The sequence below is a fragment of the Hemicordylus capensis genome, chromosome 4 (assembly GCF_027244095.1).
Source record: "Hemicordylus capensis ecotype Gifberg chromosome 4, rHemCap1.1.pri, whole genome shotgun sequence".
In the NCBI taxonomy this organism is placed as follows: Eukaryota; Metazoa; Chordata; class Lepidosauria; order Squamata; family Cordylidae; genus Hemicordylus; species Hemicordylus capensis.
The window spans coordinates 131,390,997-131,412,241 of NC_069660.1; the positions used below are offsets into that span (position 1 = coordinate 131,390,997).

The 21,245-nt window shown below is 41.9% G+C and overlaps 1 protein-coding gene across 7 annotated transcripts in view; it reads right to left on the reverse strand.

Moving 5' to 3' along the window:
- The window catches only part of CDC14A (cell division cycle 14A), a 185,554-nt gene extending 170,843 nt beyond the window's left edge, over nucleotides 1-14,711 (reverse strand). For 6 of the 7 annotated variants that reach the window (XR_008307409.1, XM_053251102.1, XM_053251106.1 and 3 more), the window contains exons 1-2: nucleotides 14,222-14,709; nucleotides 13,115-13,205 (exon numbers count right to left, since the gene is read on the reverse strand). Coding sequence is in view for 6 of the 7 variants with exons in the window: in XM_053251102.1 (XP_053107077.1) it covers nucleotides 13,115-13,205; nucleotides 14,222-14,336 (206 nt within the window). In the remaining variant the exon portion in view is untranslated. Of the gene's footprint in view, nucleotides 1-13,114; nucleotides 13,206-14,221 lie in introns of all 7 variants that reach the window. The other variant, XM_053251101.1, reaches the window with a different exon arrangement.
- Nucleotides 14,712-21,245: the final 6,534 nt, after the last annotated feature.

The window sequence follows — 21,245 nt, forward strand, 5'->3', positions numbered from 1 at the left end:
GTAAACCACCATGAGCCATTTTTAGAGGGGCGGTATATAAATCAAATAACTATATAAATAATAATAAATCAAATATTGTATGTCATTTAAAAAACTCTCCCTTCCTAAGCAACTACATTGAGACAAACAAAGAAATAGGATGGTGATACAGATCTAGAAACAGAGCACATCTTAATGTAACTTAATATTATATCATGCTTGATCACATCAGTCTTTAGTTACAGGCAAGAGATACAAGCAACTATTAGGAAATTGTAAGGCAAAGATGACACTTGTTTCATACAGATATGCTCCAGGACCATCTGACTATACTCAGTGATGTCTGAACAGCTGCTAGACTATGAACACCACAGGATATATATGCTCAACTGAGATATAGGCAGATTTTAGACATATAAGCGCTCTTATTTAGGATTGCCAACAAACTAAACATTTCATTTCTACCAATTAAAAGATACCTTGTCTTCTCTACAATTGTAATGAAAGCACAAACTCCAAACTCTGACTTGATAGTGCTGCCGTTTCTTAATTTGGATAAGGGCTGCATAACTTCAGCCCTCCAGCTGTTGGACTATGACTCACATCATTCCCAGCCCAATGACGTATAGCCAGGGGTGATAGGAGTTGTAGTCTAACAGCTGGAGCTGTTAATTAGACATTAGCACCTTTATCTTTGTTTATACAGAAAATGGAAATAGTATGCATCTTTTTTGGGAAATGTTTAAGACAAATATATATTTAACAGCTTAGTTCTTGTCTAGTGTTTAGTATTGGTCTTCCATTTGACAAATTTAAGTATAGATTATCCTGCTTTCAAACACAAAATTTCATTCTTACCTCAAGTAAACCTTTGTTGAAATTGTTTAACCAAACAATATTCAGCCATACAAGGACATGTCAACACTGAGGTAAAAATATATATACCTATAGATGACTGGTGATGAAAATTTAATGGGGAATAATTGACATAAGGTTGCTAGTATATTTTCTGTTCAGTAAGATTATTTCATTGTGAAATGTGGACTTGCATTCTACTCAAAGACTAATTCTACTAGTAATATTAACATCTAGAAGCAAAGAAGTTTTTACTAGGATAACAATCTTTTTCTGCCAGTACTACCTTAATATACAAAAGTAATCAAATTAAAATCTCACTAACTGACTTCCTAGCAGTACTGTATATCCTCTCTAATAAAACGCTTGGTGTCCGTCCGTGGACGGACACCAAGCGTGCGTTCGTGCCTCGACTGTTCTGAGCATGCGCGGAGCGCATGCTCAGAACAGTCCAAGAGAGACACGACCGCCAGCACCCAGCGGCCATGTTGGGCGGCCAAAAACGGCCGTCCCAAAGAAGCCGGGAATGCGGGGAAGGGGGAGACTGGCCGAGGCGGCGGCAGAGCTGCCGCCTCGGCCATTAGTGGCGGCAGGACGAGACGGCCAGAGGCGGCCGCCCCGAAAAAGCCGGGGGCAATGGCGGCGGCCAGAAAACAAAACAGAGAACGGGGAATCTGGACGAGGTGGCGGCAAAGCCGCCAACGAGGCCTGCCACGCCGACCAGAACGGCATACAGCAGAGCAATACTGCCCGCTCACCCACCCTCCAAGAAGCCGAAAAACAACTTCCCCGCACCCCCCCCAAATGAACAAGCAAGAACGCCCTTGAACATTGCGCCGCCCCTGCCTATCACCCTCCCACCCAACCAGCTGCCCAAACCCAACTTGCCCACTGCAGCCCGCAGCAATCGTTCAAAAACAAAAACAACAATTAAAAAAAAATCCACCGAGAATAACTGAAGAGCTCACAAAAAGAGCTTCTCCCTGTGGTAAGCCTCTGCCCAGACTGCCGGTATGGACGCGAAGGACGCCTGTTGCGTCATTTGCATCCATTACAACAGTCTGGGCAGCAGCATAGCATAGAGAGGAGCTCTTTTCGCGAGCGCCTCGCTTCTTCTCGGTGGAGTTTATTTTAATTGTTGTTGCTAACTAATGCTAATGCTAACTCCTCTCTGTTTCTGAAAGGCATTCAAAGGTGTGGGGGAGAGAAAGGATAGACTGCAGAAAACCTGCGCAGAAGGTGTGAGATGAACACTTGCTAAATACATTCGGATGCCTTTCCTTAGCACTCCTGATCAAGAGCTTTGGTTGATTCCTAGACTAAATTCAGCAGACTTTGAGACGAACCTTTGATGAAGAACACATAAAGGGGGGCGGGGGAAGGCTAGCGCCCGTTATTATAACGGGCTTAAAAATACTAGTGTTGAATAAGAACTGTACAAGCAGATAAATTAAATCATGTCAGTGCCCATGATTAGCATACTCCTACAGAAGCCACAAAGCCTCTCTTACTTATAAGCATAGACCTTTATACATTCTACTACAATAAACTCACCTTGAAAAATAATGAAAAATCTAGCACTTAGGAATGAAAAAGTAGATTTTGCCACGTTTCTACTTAATTTTTACTTGCAAACTGGAATAAAGGATAAACACCCCTTTATCCATTTTAAAAATGCCACATTTGTTCTGGTAACTACTGCCATCAAACGCCACTTATCGTTATATAAGGATTACAGATGAGGGCCTCAAAACACTTGAACACACAGTTCAAAGGACTAGGCACCAGTACTAAAGGCAGAATTACTTCATAAAATAGAAAACAGTTCAAATTTAACCTTTCATTTAAACCCTGGAGCCCTGAGGGATCCTGTATTGATCCAAAAGCTTATCTGATGCAATACTGTATTTCAGTTACATCCAATTCTATTCATTATAAAGGTCCTGTTCAATGGCACAATAATCTGAGATCCTGTTCTGAGCGTTGAATAAAACATTGTACTAGCACATATCAATCTAATGCTTCATCCTGAGTAATGGTCAGAACTCCTAGCCTTTAAACAGTAACAAGTTTACATTTCCAGCATCCACTTGATTGTGGATATATTTAGTCCATAAGAAGTACAGAACTGAAACACTGTCCCTATAAAGATCTATCTGTTTATTTAGCTATCAAACTTTCATCTCTGGGCGGTTAACATAAAACAATTAAAACACATATAAAAAGTTAAAACAATTCAACAATTTAAAATCAACCATAAAATTAAAACAGACAGTTTTTAAAAGCTGGGAAAACTTGGGTGAAAAGATGGGTTTTCAGATTTTTTTTTTAAATTGCCAGATGGGGAGGATCGTATGTCAACAGGGAGCGCATTCCACGATCTCGGGGCAGTAACTGAGAAGGCCCATTTCTGAGTTGGCAGCAATTGGAGACAGACTTCCTCAGATGACATCAATGGGCCGTGTGGCTCATAATCAAGACAAGCTCTCTTAAATACCCAGGGCCTAAGCCATTTAGGGCTTTCTAAGTTATAATTAACACTTTGTATTTTGCCCGGAAACCAATTGGCAGCCAGTGAAGCTCCATCAGCAAAGGAGTAATGTGGTCTCTCTGAGATGACCCAGAGACCTTGTGTCCTGCATTACAAACAGCCCTCTCACCATCATCTTCCAATATGTTTGAATTCACAAGGAACTGACTTAGATTTATAATGAACTTAATAACAAAAAATAGGAGGACTGAAACATGCTATCAAGTACTGGCATACTATGCAATAGTTACAGATTATTTTTGTAGTATCTCCTGGCAGATATGCTATCTCCAATCTTATCTGAGAGCATTCTGCACAACTCATTTTATACTACTCTCTATCAGATCAACCCTTTCGAGTGTTCGTCTTAAAATAGGATCAAGGCACCATTTTAAAACCCATAAGTTTAATAAGAAAATATAAATTAAACAGCTCTGGGGATTTCAAATTGTGTGGGGGTTTTTTAATTGGTATTGGTACTAAAATGGCAGTGGCTTTTTTTAGTGTTTATAAATATATGGCTGATGCAAACATATTAACTATGAGTGAACAGCCATATATTTCAGTTTTAACCGTGCTGCAGACAAATGAGTGGCAGAACTGGAAAGAAATGGTATCTACCTGGAGAAGTAAGTGGTATCTGTTCCATACTAAACAAATGAAGCTGCCTTCTACTGAGTCAACCACTGGTTCATCTTATTGTCTACACTAAATGGCAGCAGCTCTCCAGTGTTTCAGAGAAGGATCTTTATCAGTCCTATCTGGGGATGCCAGGGGTTGAACCTGGGACTTTCTGCATGCAAAGCAGGTGTTCTGCCATTAAGGTATGGCCCCTTCTCATTGCAGCACTCCAATCACTGCGTAGCGCTAATGTCTCTGAATTTTCTATCAATGGTACATTCACTGCCAATGATCTGTTGCCAGCAATGGAAGAGTAACATTCCAATTGATACTTTCACTGAACTGTTGCTAAGGGTGTTGTCTCTTATAGGTTCACCTTGACTGAAGGAGTTAGCAACAGTTGCTACGGACTCTGGTAAGTATGACAGTCATCTCTGAAGTTCTTTTAGTTCGATTTCTGTAGTGGCATTGTGCTGGTAGATGAAAACAGAATACTAGATTATCTTGCTTGGGGGCAAGCAGGAGTCCTATGGCAGGCAATAACAATCAGGTGCATATTAAGAAAGGAGGCAGAGTAGTGCTAAAGAGTATGACTGGGAATAAGAGTACTAGTGCTCCCTATTATTAAATGGACAGTGCCTCAGGAGGGTGGTAGAAATAGCAGGCCTTTTCCACTTGCTCGTTTTGCTGTTCAATATAAAATGCCAATATTTGTTTAAGGTCTTGAATTGGCACTTACCTGGCAAAACTAATATTAAGGAACTGGTAGTTAGTTATTTGAGAAATATCTTGAGATGTACTGACGAATGTCAGTTTACAACTCAACTTTTCTTACTGCAATTTAATGCACTCTTATTTTTATACAGAATATTTATGTGCCACTTTTCAACAGAAAAGTTATCAAAGTGGCTTATGCAGCAAAAAAGAATTGAGAAGATGGCGCTCTACCCCAAAGGGCTTGTAATCTAAAAAACAAGACACCAGCAACAGCCATTATGATGGATGCAACACTAGGCTGAATAGGGACAGTTACTGCCGCCATGCTAAAGTCACAATTTTAAAAGCTGCCTCTTTGTACAGGAAGGAAATCATTCTCCATTTGTGAGTAAACTCCTGTACACTGGATTTACTTCTGAACAGTCATCCATAGTATTGGGATGTTAGTCTGAAACAGAGTCTGGTTGTAGCAGTTTACAGACTGGGACAAGACATTTTCATCTGACACAGATACCCAAGTAATTTTCAATAACCATTATACTAATAAGAAGTTTTCAATCCTGTCCTTGGACACCAAAGATGTACTTTGTGTGGCAAGATTTGTATATCAATATTCCATTTAACAATACTATCAGACATTGCTGAAACAAAGAGCTTATTGTCCTATGGACAATAATTGGCAGCTCTGTGGTGTTGGAAGGTATGGCTAAGCACTCATTTTTCATTCTCAGTTCAGCCTCAGACACAACAGAAGCACATTCAACTATACTGTAAATGCGGCTTATCACTTCCATGTTGTTGATATTTGCAGGTCTCAATGGCAAAAAACCCTCAGTCTTTATTGGAAAGGCAGGCACTTGCTCTATTGCAACACAGCCTTTTAATAAATTAATCCAGAGTCCCTCACTGATAGAAGTACACACTGTAGTTTTTGCAGCTTTTCAAAAATCCTTGCTGAGACAGCACCTGCAAGGTCAAAAATCTAAAAAAATTGCTTGTGGGAGATACATTAAAGATTTTAGAAGCAGCAAATAAGATTGTTTTTGGTAATGAAGCACAAGCAACTAAGGCTCTCATGAGCTACCTCAAAACAAAATAGAAACAGACCAACTAGAGAATGTGCTGGCCAAATGAAAGTCTATTGTGCACTAACCAGTCAAGTGTAATATGGCAAGCCTAGATCTGCTTGCAAAGAACAGAACAACAGCTAGCATTCTTCTTGGATAATAAGCCAATTACCAGTTCCCAACTCATTAATTAGTTACAAAGTCTAAGTCAGTCCTGTGCCTTGCAATCGTCTTTTCTACTTTATTTTTCAACATCTTTATTTCAAATAAAGCCCTGCCCTGAACAGGGTAAAATTTTAGGAGCTTTATGCCAACTTAACATGAAATTAACATGAAGAATAACCTTCAACAGGCTAAGCTTCATTAAAACATAATAGTTTGCCTATTCAGCTTTTATTTTCATTTGGCAATAAGCAAGCTCATTCATTTCTCTTGACATAAAAGATTCTCATGTTTAATCATAAAATATTTAATTGGCACAGCAGCCATAGAGAGTCATGACTGCCCAGAGACAGAGGTTTGGGGTGGTATACAAATATAATAAATAAATAGATAGCTGGCACTGGAGACATGGCAGTTACAGCACAAAATTCAACACCAGTTAGCAATGTAATACTGCTGCAACACATTAACCGAAAAGGTGGTAAGAAGTTGCAAAAAAACAAAGTACTCTGAATTGTTAGCTAGTGCAAATGTCTCAAAGTATTGCAATATATATACAATACATAAGAATGACGACCGACATGTTAACCACTAGACAGCTACATCCTGCTGTAGTTGAAGTTTTCCTACAGTCTTTAAGGGCAGTGCCAAAATGGAAATTTGGTTGTTTTTCTCCATCAGAATAAGATTTATCAGCACCTTAATCCTACAGGTATGCTCAGCTACAAGAGCAAACAGATTACATTTAGCAGAACTACAAAAACAAAACCCCACACCCCGCAACTCACAAGTCCATCTTTTGGTGCCTGAGGATGTGCTAGTGGAATCTGCCTTCATGGTGGCTGAAATACCATGGGGATGCTGCATAATCATCATCAGGAATTCTACCTCCCAAAATAGTAACATAAAGACCATCACACCATCCCATGCTGAACAAAAAATAAAGTCAGGAAGACAGCTCAAGTACAGCATGTAACAACAAATGGGCGATTTCAACTATCCACTTAGACGAGGTCAATGTAAAATGGCCAAATGCAGGATTAAGAGATTAAATGTCATGAAACAATATATTTGCCTGTAACAGTGATGGTAAAGCTGCAAAGTTGGATGAAGCCAATTAATTCTGCTCCTTAAATTCTGCCCCACCCCATTCTAGATTTCAGATGCCTCAGGTCTACTACATTTACTGTAATCTGGCAGCTCTAGAGGCTTCTCCAGTGTTGAGGAGCATTCTGTCTCAGTACACTGTAAAGGTGAGGTTTCAGTACATACACAGCCTGCGACATCAGAGAAACCTTCTGGGTGTACTGCAGAATCCAGTGGATTCTGCAAAGTCCACCATGTTCTAGTCCAAGCCTGCTGAGAGTCAAACTGCAGTCCTGCGGTAAAATTATATTTTAATTAGCATTTGAATACATTGCAAGACAGACAAATCTTGAGTCAAACCACTGGTGCCTATGTTCTAGCCAAGATGTAAACATCGAACTCCTTAAAAACACTGACCAAATAATGAAGTTCAACATGTGAGTGGAAAATTGCCCCACTTTCCACAGTAATTACATTTTAAAATAGGAAATCTCGCAAGTGTGATAATTAGTTAAATCTTGACAAGTATCATTAAGTTAATCAAATCTCTTCAGAGAGCTCAGATTTAAAATCATGAGGATGCTCAAAAAATGTTTATTACTAATTAAACAAGAGTATAAGCCAGATATAGTTGATATGCTTAATAGCAGAGGCAAGGACTAGTTCAGATGCAATGCAAGTCTAGGATTATATCCTCACTCCACATGACATCGCCAAGACTCAGGAGCACATATCCCTCCATGCACGCAGGAGTCAAAAGAATCTGACTTTTGACTCCTGTTAGGAACAAAACAGGATTGCTTATTCGTTTGGAGGTAAACAGTTCTTTGAAGTAGTCCTTTATAGAACAACAGCATCCAGAGGTAGTGCAATCCAGTCTTGCAAATGAGTTCAAAGATCTACTATCCCATATTTCTACTTGTCTGCACCCGTGTGTCACCAGATCAGTTGATAAGTGGCTTATTCAAACCAAATACCTAAGGGACGCAGCTCAGGAACCATGCGAGTTTCAAATCAACACTTGTTTATTATCTCGTGGGGTTTACCTTCCCAGAAGTCACTGGGTAGCATCCAGACTACATTCAATGAGACAAGTCACTTAATTTCAATGGGACAATCAAAATTCACTTAGTTGGGAAGCTGCCCGCTAACAGCATTACCCATTATGATAATTCATAATTATTGCCAATAATTATTGGCATATCCTCCCTAAATGCCTGCCTGGAAGCAGTAATGAGCTGGATGAGGGAGAATAAACTGAAGCTGAATCCAGACAAGACAGAGGTACTTACTGTGCGGGGTCAGAACTCTAGAGATGATTTTGATCTACCTGTTCTAGATGGGGTAACACTTCCCCAAAAGGAACAGGTTCGCAGTCTCAGAATACTTCTAGATTCACACCTCTCCCTGGTTTCTCAGGTTGAGGCAGTGGCCAAGGGTGCTTTTTATCAGCTCAAGCTGATACGCCAGCTGTGCCCGTTTCTCGAGATCAATGACCTCAAAACAGTGGTACATCTGTTGGTAACCTCCAGACTTGACTTCTGTCATGCACTCTACGTGGGGCTGCCTTTGTACGTAGTCCAGAAACTTCCGTTGGTTCAGAATGCAGCAGCCAGGTTGGTCTCTGGGTCATCTCGGAGAGACCATGTTACTCCTTTACTGATGGAGCTACACTGGCTGCCAATAGGTTTCTCGACAAAATACAAAGTGCTAGTTATAACTTCTAAAGCCCTAAACAGTTTAGGCCCTGGGTATCTAAGAGAGCGTCTTCTTCACTACGAGCCCCACCGTCCATTGAGGTCATCTGAGGAGGTCAGTCTCCAGCTACCGCCAACTCGTTTGGTGGCTACACAGAGATGGGCCTTCTCGGCTGCTGCCCCAAGATTGTGGAATGCGCTCCCTGCTGAGATACGATCCTCCCCATCTCTGGCAATTTTCAAAAAACACCTGAAAATCCATCTTTTCGCCCAAGCTTTCTCAGCTTCCTAAATGTTTTGGGTTTTAATCTCTGATTTATTTTTAAATTGTTAAATTGCTTTTAAGTTTTTTGTATATGTTTTTAACTTGCTTTATGCTATTGTTAACCACCCAGAGACTAAAGTTTGGGGCAGTGTACAAATATGATTGATAGATAGATAGATAGATAGATAGATAGATAGATAGATAGATAGATAGATAGAAATTTCACCATTGTGGAGACATGGCTCAAGGAAAGCCTGTTATTAGGAAAAACCCTAGCCCTTCTTTTGATCCCACCACCTCCAAGACATCCAGAGCCCTACTGCTGGCCCCACCATAACTGCAGATGAAGAGGTCAGCCAGGCACACTGAACTGGAAAGGCATACCTTTGGAATGGGTTCATGGGGGAGGTCTAACCCTGCAGGGGCCCCAATTCGAGTGATTAGCAGGTTTGGGGATGGCACCCTTCTACAAATTACTACCAATTTTTGACAGACACATGAACATTTTATATGCCTAGGCAGTATATCTGCAATTACCAAGTCCAGGGGTGCTCAACTTCGGCCCTCCTGCAAATGTTGGCTACAGGTTCCATAATCCGTGGCTATTGGCCACTCTGTCTGGGGACTATGGGAGTTGTAGTTCAAAACTGCTGGGTTAAGCAGGCCTGGGGTAGACAAGTAGGGAGGCTGGCATAAGACCTTCTTGTGAGTTTCCTAGGAGCATCTGGCTGACCTGTGTTGGAAATGGAATTTACTTAATGGGTCTTTAGTCCAATTCAACCAAGCTTTTCTATACACTCTTGAATTCCATTTGTGTGACAAGCAGCATCTCTGGCCATCAACAACTGTGACTGGGGAGTGGAAAAAATTTTTCGACAAGATGAGGAAGGCTATTCATGCAGATGGCCAGATTAGAGGCTTGTAGTAAGTAATTTATCTGAGACAAGAAAAAACTCTTCCTGGTGAGCAGCTTATCAAACTCATTGCTTAACTCACTTTGTGACACACAGGTACATGAAGGCAAACAAAATGATGGGATAGTAGGCTTTTGTACTCATCTGCCAGGCTGCATTGCATTGCCTCCGCCCCTTACTGATGATATAGTTCTACAATGAACTATTTCAAATATCAGTTGCTTTTGTTGTACCAGAGGCAGGTAATTAGTTGCGTAATGCAAAGTATTTTGAGCTGCCAAGAATGTTTTCTTAAGTTTTGATTATCAATTACTATGATTACAATTCTATTATTCTTAAGAGCTACAGGCATTAAGACTGCATTTTGTGGCAAAAAAACAGAAACAGATTTCTGGACTCTTCTTAGTGGTTTAAGTAGCTACTAACAAGCAGTATAATACTATAATTTGTGATCTGCAAAGGTGGTCAAGGAAAGTGGGTTGACAAGAATGAGATTGTGTATCAGTCAAGTTACTTAAAAACACCAGCAAGTTCCGCTAATCAATCAGTCTGGCTAGATATTTTGGGGCATTTTATTTATTTCAAAGTACAGCAGACTAGGCATCTCAAGTGCTAAGTCCATTTGATTTCGGTCACTTAAGCAAGACAAGTGACTGGGCCAAACTGCTTTGAGAGGAAAGAACACCTTCATTTCCGTTAACACCCACAAAACATAAAATACTAAGTATTTCTTTTCCAAAGCATGCTATGCAGTAGACTACTAAGCAGAAATGCATAGTGAATAGCCCATGAAATGCAGTTGGTAATTGACTCTGCCCCTGAAAACCACCATTTTGTATCTGACTATATTTCCCCAACCCACTTTTTTTACTCTTGGCTCTGGTTGGTGGGCCTTGGGGTTCTAGTAAAACAACTTATCTCAGAAGCCTAAATCCTGGCCACTCCTATGCTTTGACACTGTATGACAAGACAACAAATCCCTCTCTACTAGATATGGTTATGACTTTAGAGAATCAGAGACATACACACGAGCACACACACGCACACACACATATATAAATCCAGTTATAAACCCCGCTGTGCTCATTGGGGCTTTCCCCCTTGTGCATAAGGCTAAGGTTACAACAGATTCTTGCCTCAACATTCCCAAATAATCCAATCTAAAAGACATGCACCCCAAAATACGTCACCTTATGATCAAGCAGGAAAGCTGTCATTAAGCTAAGCTAATAAATAACAAGAATCTAAAATTCAGAACTCCAACAGTACAATCCTATCTATTATCCTCCTGTATTCAATGGGGTTTATTCCACTTCCCAATCAAGTGTGCGTAGGATTGCAGCCTATGTTAAAAGCATTTGGCTGCTTTAAATATACGTTTGTCCTGTCAGTTATTCAAAAGGTTAATCCTACATATTTTTACACCTTCTTAGACTGCAGCCCAGGACAATATCTGCTCCAGTACTAGTATTACCTTTCTCTATTCCTGCCTTCCCCTTCTGCTTCAGGAAATATGCTGCTATATTTATTTTGATCTCTTTTCTATCAAGCGGATGCCCAGCATCCCTTAAGGCCCAACACAAACCTCCATATGTCCAGAAAATAACTAATCCTAATGATCCACTACTAGACCAGACAGAAGAAACACAAGTCTCAGGAAGCAATGTAATGTTGCAATAAAATTCGTTTGACTGCTCAATATGAAGCTGGCACCACATCAATTTCCCCTTTTTGGCAGAAGGGTGCACCACCATCTTCAGCATGAAACATGAACGTTCAAATAACCTGTAAGTCAGTTTAAGTAGTATAACTAATGGTGCAATCCCATGTACTCTTACTCGGGAATTAGTCCCATTGAACACATGGTACTTCTGAGTAAAATACATAATATTGCACTATATGCAATTTAAAAAATTCAAATGATTCTTACACCATTACTTCAGCAAATGGTTTTTTTTTTAACTGCAGACTCTCTTTCATTGAAACAGGACGCAATCAACAAAGTTAGTTCTGTGAAAGGCAAAACAGTGTTACTTGGTTAAGGTTAACTTTTTTTGTTGGGTACAAAAATACTTAGGTAGCACTCAAACCCATTTCACACAAAGATTTTGAGTCTTCTCTTTACTAAAAGTTTCCTTTCAAGTTGCTTTTACGTTTTAATTATAGAACTGTTGATTACTGAACTAGATTCAGGCTATTATAGAAATATTATTAGCAAGAGCTTTATTGCCAATCCTCCACCTCAGCTTCATCTGTCCTAAATCTTGCATATTAAGAGGAGCTCTCCAGTCTCCAGTGCCAAGGCTCCATGACTATACCGTGTTTGGGAGAAAGGAACCCGCAGCAAACGGACATGCAGTGTTGTCATTCAAGTTGACACTGTGTTTACAAAAGTTTCTTATGCACTTGGTCATAATTCTCTATGGGCTCTTTAAGTTGTTTTGTCCCAGGAAATCTTTGAGTAGTCTCAATCACAGCACGCTCATCAAGGCAAGTTCAACAGTTACAGGAGCTACTTAATGAACTAAGGATTTTATTAAGAATTATGTTTTAAAGATCTCAAAACTGAGGCTCTCTTCAACGTAATCCTGAATAGCTAGTTATAGAGAACACAATGCTGGAAGTTAAATATACACTGTCAATTGCTAACCTAGTGTAACTAACATGCACTTTGCAGATCAGCGGCAAAGCCATGAATTTTTGCTCTTTCATCAAATTGTAGGCACGATACCATAACTAAGCATTTGGAGACATTGTGCAGGTATAGTCAGTTTCCTTTTTTTAAAAAGCCAGGATGAAGGAGATTGAGTAGGGTTTTAAAAACATTTTTACTCAGTCTCAGAGTTGTCAAAGCCCACAGTCACTTAAGAGTAGGATCTGTTTTACAAAAAATGAGTAATAGGATGGGGAGGGAACCACACATTCATTTTCAACTTAAGTTTCCACTAAGATACAATTAGTCTTAAGATTGGATCTGTGGCTTTATAAATAACTCATTTGCAACATGTATAGCTAGCCTACACAAGAAACCAAGTTATTTCAGTATAGTATTGCTCTTGGGAGGGCGGGCAAGAGGAAAGGAGAACTAATGCTAATCACTAATCACTTGGTGATAGCCCAAGGAAAAAAAAAGAGAGAAACACTTCAAACAAGAAAACGAAACCAAACAGGAGTGGTGAAGAATGCAATGGGGGGTGGGGGTGTAGGATGTGTTAACTTACTTTTCATAGACAAATTCCTCATCCGTACAGAAATAGTGAGTGTTTACTGTGCTTTTAGGTCTGTTCCGTAAAGTAGCAAAATATAGTCGGTCTGAAAAAAATGTCATTTGAGAGATAAGTGAATACCTATGTAGTAGCTTAAACTTCAACACAAGTTTATCTGTGCATATATTACCTTTAAAGCCCTTAATGGTTTGGGTCCTTGATACCTGAAGGACTGTCTGCTTCCCAAGCGTTTCTGCCCACCCAGCAAGGTTGTCACAGAGGCCTTTGCTCCGTGTGCCCAACATTGAAACAGGACAATGCACAAGGGAAAGGGCCTTCTCTGTTGTTGCCCCCAAGCTCTGGAATGCTCTCCCAGTGAATGGCCACTCTTTCACATCTGTGGCTGCTTTTAAAAAAGCTAAAGGCCTTTTTATTTGTTCAGGCTTTTTATCCCTTAGCAGCTGCTGGATCTATCAGCTTTCCTGCTCCTGTTTGTCTTTTTTATGTGTGCATGTGAGTGTCTGTGCGTGCTATGGTTTTTATTGTTTAGCTGATTTTAAATGTGATTTTTATGGAGTTGTATTGTATTTTAACTTTTACAAACCAACTAATAATTATAAAAAATAGTAATCTCTCACTGCTTGGCATTAACTGCAAGCCTACTATTTAGAAGAACACTGTAACTCTATCTTAGGACTGGCAAGTCACCTTAGGGCTGCACCCAAACACTTCTCCTCATAGCAAAATTTAGTAGGACCTACTCCTAGGTAAAGCCTACTCAAAGAACGGTTTATAATGAAGTAATGATAAAGCACTACATTTCTCAAGGCTTCATTTCAGGATAAGGATAATGTTGCCCTTCCGAGGGTTAGCAGCTCTCTACTCCCCTCCCCATTCGACCTCCCCAACCATGACAAGTGGAAAAGTTTACTTTTGGGGACAGAGGCGTTGCGTCGGCTGGCCGCTCAGAGCAACATTTTTGCCCCCTCAGCAACCGAATGGGTACTGTTAGGGAAGAGGCAAGAGCCTTTAAGGAAGATAGAAACAAGTTAAGGGCGCAAACGCGCGCGCACAGAAGAACTCCCACCCTCGTTCTCCAGCTTGTTTTTCCAGCTCTCTCACCTTTGAGAAACTCAGAGGCTCCCACCAGCTGCTCAGAGGCGGCGAGTGGGGCCGGCTCCATCCGAAAGAGGGCGCGGAGCTGCGTAGAGGCGCGGGAAACAGTCTCCGCACTCATGAGTGCTCCCCAGAGCTGCGACTCCGGCGGCGGTGGCGGATACCCCACCACCCGGCCGGACTCAGCAGCAAGAATAGCGGGACATGGCCAGAAGAAGTGGAGCCTCCGCTGTTGTTGTTGCGGCTCCTGCTGCTGCTGCTAGCGCCGCCGCCGCCCGCCGGGGGCTGCACTGCTGCCGCTGCAGCCACCAAAGACTTCTTCCGCGCCGCTACCCGCATGGGATGGAAGTGAGCGCGCGAAGGAGAAAGGAGGAAGCTGAGGGCTTCGGGACCCAGCAACCAGCCTGACTGGCGGAAGGAGGCAGCCAGCCAGGGGCTGGGGGTGGTGGTGGAAGGGATTTCTTCGCCTCTCTCCGCCCCGCCCTGCAGCAGCTTAAAGGGACAGCGCCGGGTTACCAAGCAGCCGGCGCTGCGGTAGCAACCACGTTACCAGGGCTTTGTTACACACGCAGCACCTTGCCCCAGGCCGGAAAGCGGGCAGGGAGGCGCCTCGCAGGGGCTTTCCCCGCCTTAGGGCCTCTGGCCTTCAACGCAGCTCCAGAGGGAAATGTTGCTGCCGTTTCTTCCTGCTCGGCCCGAAGGAGCGAAGTCTTTCTCCGCCCAGCTAAAGCTGGGCGATCCCTTCAACTCCCGCTCCAAATGCTACTTATGGTTACTTAGGCGCCCGGTGTCCCACCGAGTTCAAAGGGGCTTTTAAGGGCGGCAACTGAGTAGGGAGCAAGTCCCGTTGCAATCAGAGGGATTTACTCCCGAACATATATTATTTATTTAGTATAAATATTTGTTGTTGTTTAGTATATTTAGATGCCTAGAAGTCTATGGCAAGTGTGCGCTAGATGGTAACCTTAGGCAGAGGCTCGAAGTACACCGCTGCCATGCCAACGTATGCACACTTACCTAGGTATAAGTCCTGTTGGATAAAGTGGGGTTAAACCCCTCCTGTATTCTACCAAAGTGGGCGCCAGGAGTCGAAATCGACTTGGCGGCACACTTTACTTTTAATTCCGTGTAGAGGACATCTATAGGCTCGGGAATCCTTACGAAGTCCTGTGAATTCTTGCTAATCGCAATTGTTCCGAGTAAAAAAGGCAGGGGCGCGCAGCCTGCAACAAATCACTCGCATTAACCAGTCCTTTTAGCTTAACCGCCCAGTGGTACAGCTGTGAGGCTGAGGTTGACAAATAATGACCGGGCTTAAGGTCAGCTAGAGAGTTCATGGCTGAGGTGATACTTAAAGTTTTAAACCAGGAGCTTTCCACTCAAACTGCCCTTTTGCATGTTCGCTCAGAAGTCTCCGTCTATTTATTGAATACAGGTTTTACTGCATTCAAGTCAATCCAAAATAATGCACAGTTCAGTCATATGCACGTCCTACTTTAGAGGGCCTTACAAACATCTTTTGCATAGAATTGGAGCTCTTATTTGTTAAAGCAGCCTAGTTATTCTGGGCTAATACAAAAACAGCAGCTCTCTTTGTATGTGTGATTCATTACCATGCACAGGATGAGTGGTAATGAACTGCATATTTCCATGCATCCATAAATTCTTTTTTTAAAGCTACACAGTCCAATATAACAATCTGAGAAAGAACTTAAGAAATTCCATTTACAGTTATTTGTGTTCAGGATAGCCACCTAATGGCACAGTGGGGAAGTAACTTGCCTAAGGAGCAAGAGGTTGCCGGTTCAAATTCCCTCTGGTATGTTTCCCAGACTATGGGACACACCCATATCGGGCAGCAGTGATATAGGAAGATGCTGAAAGGCATCATCTCATACTGTGTGGGAGATGGCAATGGTAAACCCCTCCTGTATTCTACCAAAGACAACCACAGGGCTCTGTGGCACCAACTCTCAATGGCACAACTTTATTAGTAGTAGTAGTATTTACATTTTATATCTCGCTCTTTCTCCAAGGAGCCCAGAGTGGTGTTCTACATACTTAAGTTTCTCCTCACAATAACCTTGTGAAGTAGGTTAGGCTGAGAGAGAAGTGACTGGCCCAGAGTATCATGGCTTAATGGGGATTTGAACTCCGGTCTCCCCGGTCCTAGTCCAGCACTCTAACCATTACACCACGCTGGCTCTCTATGTATAAATATAAACCCTAACTTTATGTTCAGGATATGACAGATTGAGATGCCCCTCTGGCTTTTTCTTATTATTATTTCATGTGGAGTTTCATACAATCCCATTAAACTTGGAGAAGCAAATTTCACACTCTTATACATGGAAAATAGAGCAGGACATGTGAAGATGCAAGAAATTGTCCAGAACACTTTCAGTGCCAGGGGATCAATCCTAGTAAATCTCTTTATGTAAAGAGAGGCTGGAACTGCTTCAGATGGTCAAAAGAGAAATAGACCCTATAGACAGCTCAAGATTCTTATCTCTTTCTCTTTTTAAAGTACATTGTCAATTGCTTTAAACCCATTGTGATAACAACTGAATTGGCGGCACTTTTACAGTTTCACATACCTTGTGGCCGTGAGAGGAATTAGGATTTGCACCCTTGAGACAACATAGAGCTCTGGCCTCACATCACAATTGTAGTCATAGGAGGAGTCTCTGCTTTCTGATTAGAAGTGATTTTGTATCATTTTTTTCCTGACATAAAATAAGAGCATACCTTGATGTAAGACCAACATTACCTTGAAAAAGTATATCTTGTAAATGCAAATATAATAAATTGCTACAGAGTTGTTGCTAACACATTAACTACAGATTGATGCCCTCTAAAAAATGTGAAAGTAAGCAGAAATTTCTGTCTATTGGGTAGTGCCATTAGGTTTTATGGAAACATCCTTAAAATTAGATCCTTCTGCACAAACAAATCCAGAAATATTAAAATTTGCACATGCAAATCTGCCATATAACCCCCAAGATTACTCTTTTGACATGATGCTTCCCACTTCCAGTCTTATTTGGTTTTTATGTAACATACACAGTAATTAATATATGTATGTTTTATATGCACAATAGATTGTGTTTCAATGAATTCATCCTAACTATGCTCTCAATGATCAAAAGGTGGTGTAACATCTTCACTGATTCATAAATATATAATGAAAGAGTAGAAAATATAGTTGTCCTGATTCTGGCTGGTAGAGGATATTAAGAGGTATTTAATCCACATCAAGTGATATATGGAGTCCATGCTCCTGCAACGTGATACTATGCATGTTGACTCAGAAGTAAGTCCTCCTAAGTACAGCGGACTTATTCCTGCACCAGGCCACATCATACTTTTGATCACAATTATGTTGGTGAGAGACAAGAGTGATAAAAAGTATAGAGTTACAGACTGCAAGCTCAGGCCCAGTTCAAAGCCCCTACTTGCAAATAAAATTGATTACTTACACCTTCTGCTGGTGGCCATGGGTGGGTGACAGCTCCCCCAACCCCCATTAGCCACCCCCAGAGTCTCCTGAGCCAATCTGGGCCCAATTCAGGTCTCTACACATGTGTGGAGGCCATTTTTTAACCTCTGCACATATGCACAGGCCGTATGTTTGACCACACAATTTGCATGGTCACACAAATGGCCTGTGTGCATGCACGGAGGTCAAACAAATTGCCTCCATGGTAGCCCAGAGGCCCGAAACAGGCCAAAGAAGAACCAGGCCCGTTCTGGCCCTGGAGACTTGGCAGGAGGCTGGCAGGGGTTGTGTGAGCCCTATTGTCACCACGGCTGCCAGCAGAAGCTGTAAGTAATCAATTTAAAATGCAAGTAGTGTTATAGACGGTCCATATATCAGAACCAGAGGTACTAACTCAGAAGTATGTGAAATATAGGCCTGTGTCTGATTCCATTTTATATTAAGAAATGAAATGATACCTGAACTTGAGGTGAACTGGCACCCAGGTCAACTGCTCTGTGGAGCAGGAGGCAATCCAGCATTGTTTTGTAAAATGGGTAAGCACAAAGGCTTGGCCTGAGCTACTCATATGCTAAAATGTGGCTCATAATGTCTGTGGAGAGGCCAGAGGCTGAGTTCCTCTCCTGTTACAAGAGATCCATGCTAATCCTTGCCAACGATTAACTCAATTGCTCTCTATAGAGATTCAACATAGCTAAATGGATACAAAGAAAATGCCTGTAGACTTTAATTCTTACCTCACTGATGTCACAAATGTATTGAGCGTCTCACACATGTATACCTTTTCATGTTAAATATTCTCTTGTTATAATTACACACTAGATAGAGGTACACAAGAAATAATGGAATTGCTGTCTCACACAGATGGAACTAATTCTCTCTAACTCCTGACTTTAACACCTTTTGGGGTCAGACTGGCGAGATGCAATTTGCAGCTCTGAGATGCAGATTTGTCTTGGACAATGTTCCCCCTCCCTTCTGAGCTCACCGTTTACAGAAGATGAGATTGAGATCTCTCTGGACTGGCCAATATCCTGAATAATAAAAAAAAGACATTGTCCAGAAGGTAGCAGTGAGTTGTCACCTTTTTGGGGAACCCAGGAAAGGATGAGATTTGAATAGGTCCTATGAGATCAAAAAGATCAAAGGAGAATGCACTATAAAGAAGGAGGCTGCTAGACAGAGAGTTTAGCTATCTTGTGACTACAGCAAGATTTGCTCACAGCAATGCCAGGGTTTGCTGCCAAGCTGCGGGGCTAAGCAGGAACTCTGCCCATGGACAGGAACTGTCTCCTACAAGCAGTTCTGTGCCTACGGGCAATCTGCTCACACGCCTTCCCAGAGTTTGCTGCTAAACCGCAAGGCAACAAGCAGGAACTCTGCCCATGGACAGAGGCTGTCTGTGACTTCTACTGTGCAGTGAGAAGGTCAAGACTCCCCAGCCATGGTGCTCTGGCTCTCAGCCATGATCTGAAGCAACTGCAAAAGCTCCTGTCTCCAGCCAAACTCCTCACTCCTTCAGCTGAAGAGATTCACCGCTCTCAAGTCTCTGGTCCTGGGTAAATATGCTGCTCCTACAAGCCTGGAATCCCCTCATCCCTCCCCCTTTCCCTGCTCCCTTCTCCTTCACCCCCTTTTCCTCTACTAATCTCCCCAAACCATGTTAGTCCTCAGCCTTCCTCCCCCCCCTTTCTGCCTGTATCTGAATTGTATTAGGCTCTAGGAAGATTTAATTGCACACACATATGTTAGTTAGGCACACGGGTTGAATATTGGTGCTGGCTAGGAAATACTGTTGCTGATATTGATAGAATGTTCTGCTTTCTGCTTTGCTAGATTATGTTGTTATTCTTTTATACTCAATAAAGCCCATTGAATCTTTGAGGATTGGTTTGATCTCCTTTTTTCTATGCGCCCAGATCATACATGGTCACTAATATAAAAGAACTTGGTCACTTGGTGACACTATGAGCCAGACCTAATTTGTATACTAGCTAATGAGCATATTTAGTATATAAATCTTCACTGGTAGAGGGGGTGCAACCTCTTTCGCTAACTGCTCTGCCTGTATTAGACGGATTGGGGAAAGGGGCAGCCAGCACTGGAGGATGAGCCTGGGGAATCATACAATCTCCCTGGACTGGCCCCCAAGGCTTGCCTATGAGTATGAGATGAACCTTGCCCATCCAACCCAATGGATTTTTAATTGGGCTGCCCCCATCAAGGGGTTACAAAAATTGGAAGCAGAGCTTGCTCAATTGGAGGAAATGGGGCAAGACCTCCAAAAGGTGATCATAGAATTTAATGAACTAGAAAATACCTATGAGGTTACCCTAAAAGCCGCCAAAGCATGTACAGTGACTGATTTCCTGTGTTTTATTTATAATATCAAGAAAAACAATCATTACTATGTGTTAGGCTTGAGTATTGCGTGCCTTAGCTTATTATTTTAAATAATAGGTCTATGTTGCTTGTGCAGGAGAAGGAGGAAGGCCACAGCGGTCCTTGTTATGCCACCTGGCCCTGGCCTTCCGCCTCCTTCCCCACCCTCAAATCCAATCCACTCAAGGTATGCTTATCCAGTTTTGCCAGAAGCAAAATGTATAAGAGAGGGTTCTGATATGTTATGGTGCCCATAACATAAGGAGCTTCGAACTGGGCCCAAGTTGGTTCAAATTCAAACCAAGCCGGAGCCCTGGTTCAGAGGGGGCAATACTGAGCCAGTCCTGTTCAAATCTGAACTGAATTGGGGAAACCGGTTTTTTGTAAACACCCCTAGCAGCAACCTTATCAACAGGTAAAACTTTTCAAACCACAGACATATTATCACTTCCTAACGTCTGTACATGAAACTGCTGCTAATGCACAGCCACCATGGCAGGCTGGAAAGCTGACTACTCTATAAAACATTCCCACTTTTGCAAACTGTATTAAAGAACAGGGAAGTGTTTCTAAAATTACTGAGGTTAAAAGTCAAGGTGTGGTGGTTATTCTAAACACACAATAAATGTATATAGCCTTGTGAACAATCTCCTCCCCCTGCTTTATCCTGTGTATTTCCCCTCTCAAATCAGTTAATCCGTGTCATTTTGAAGGAATCGAATTCGCAACTTTTTCTGAAGAAACAAGTCACATAACAGCCAAAGCGGTCAACCCAACATAGACAAATGCTGGGAAATATTTCAGTGCAGAGGGGCACTAAGTCTTAGAATGTGATATTCCCAACTTTGGTAAAACTGTCAGATTACATATCTAATTAATACAGTTTTAAGCACCTCACCTTCTTTGGCTTTCCAGAGATCTGTGTCTACAATGACAGTTACAGTTGAGAGGAACCAACATATTCCCTAAGACCACCCCCCAGGCCAAGGACAGCCTATCCTGCACAACCCTTTGGCTTCCGCAGCATCTGATTGGTCTTCTGTGACTCTGGCTCAGGTGAAATATCATTCTACCACATCAGATTACTGAAGGGACCAGTAAACGGCTTTCCTGACAACCAATCAACATTCTAACCAGAACAGTGAAATA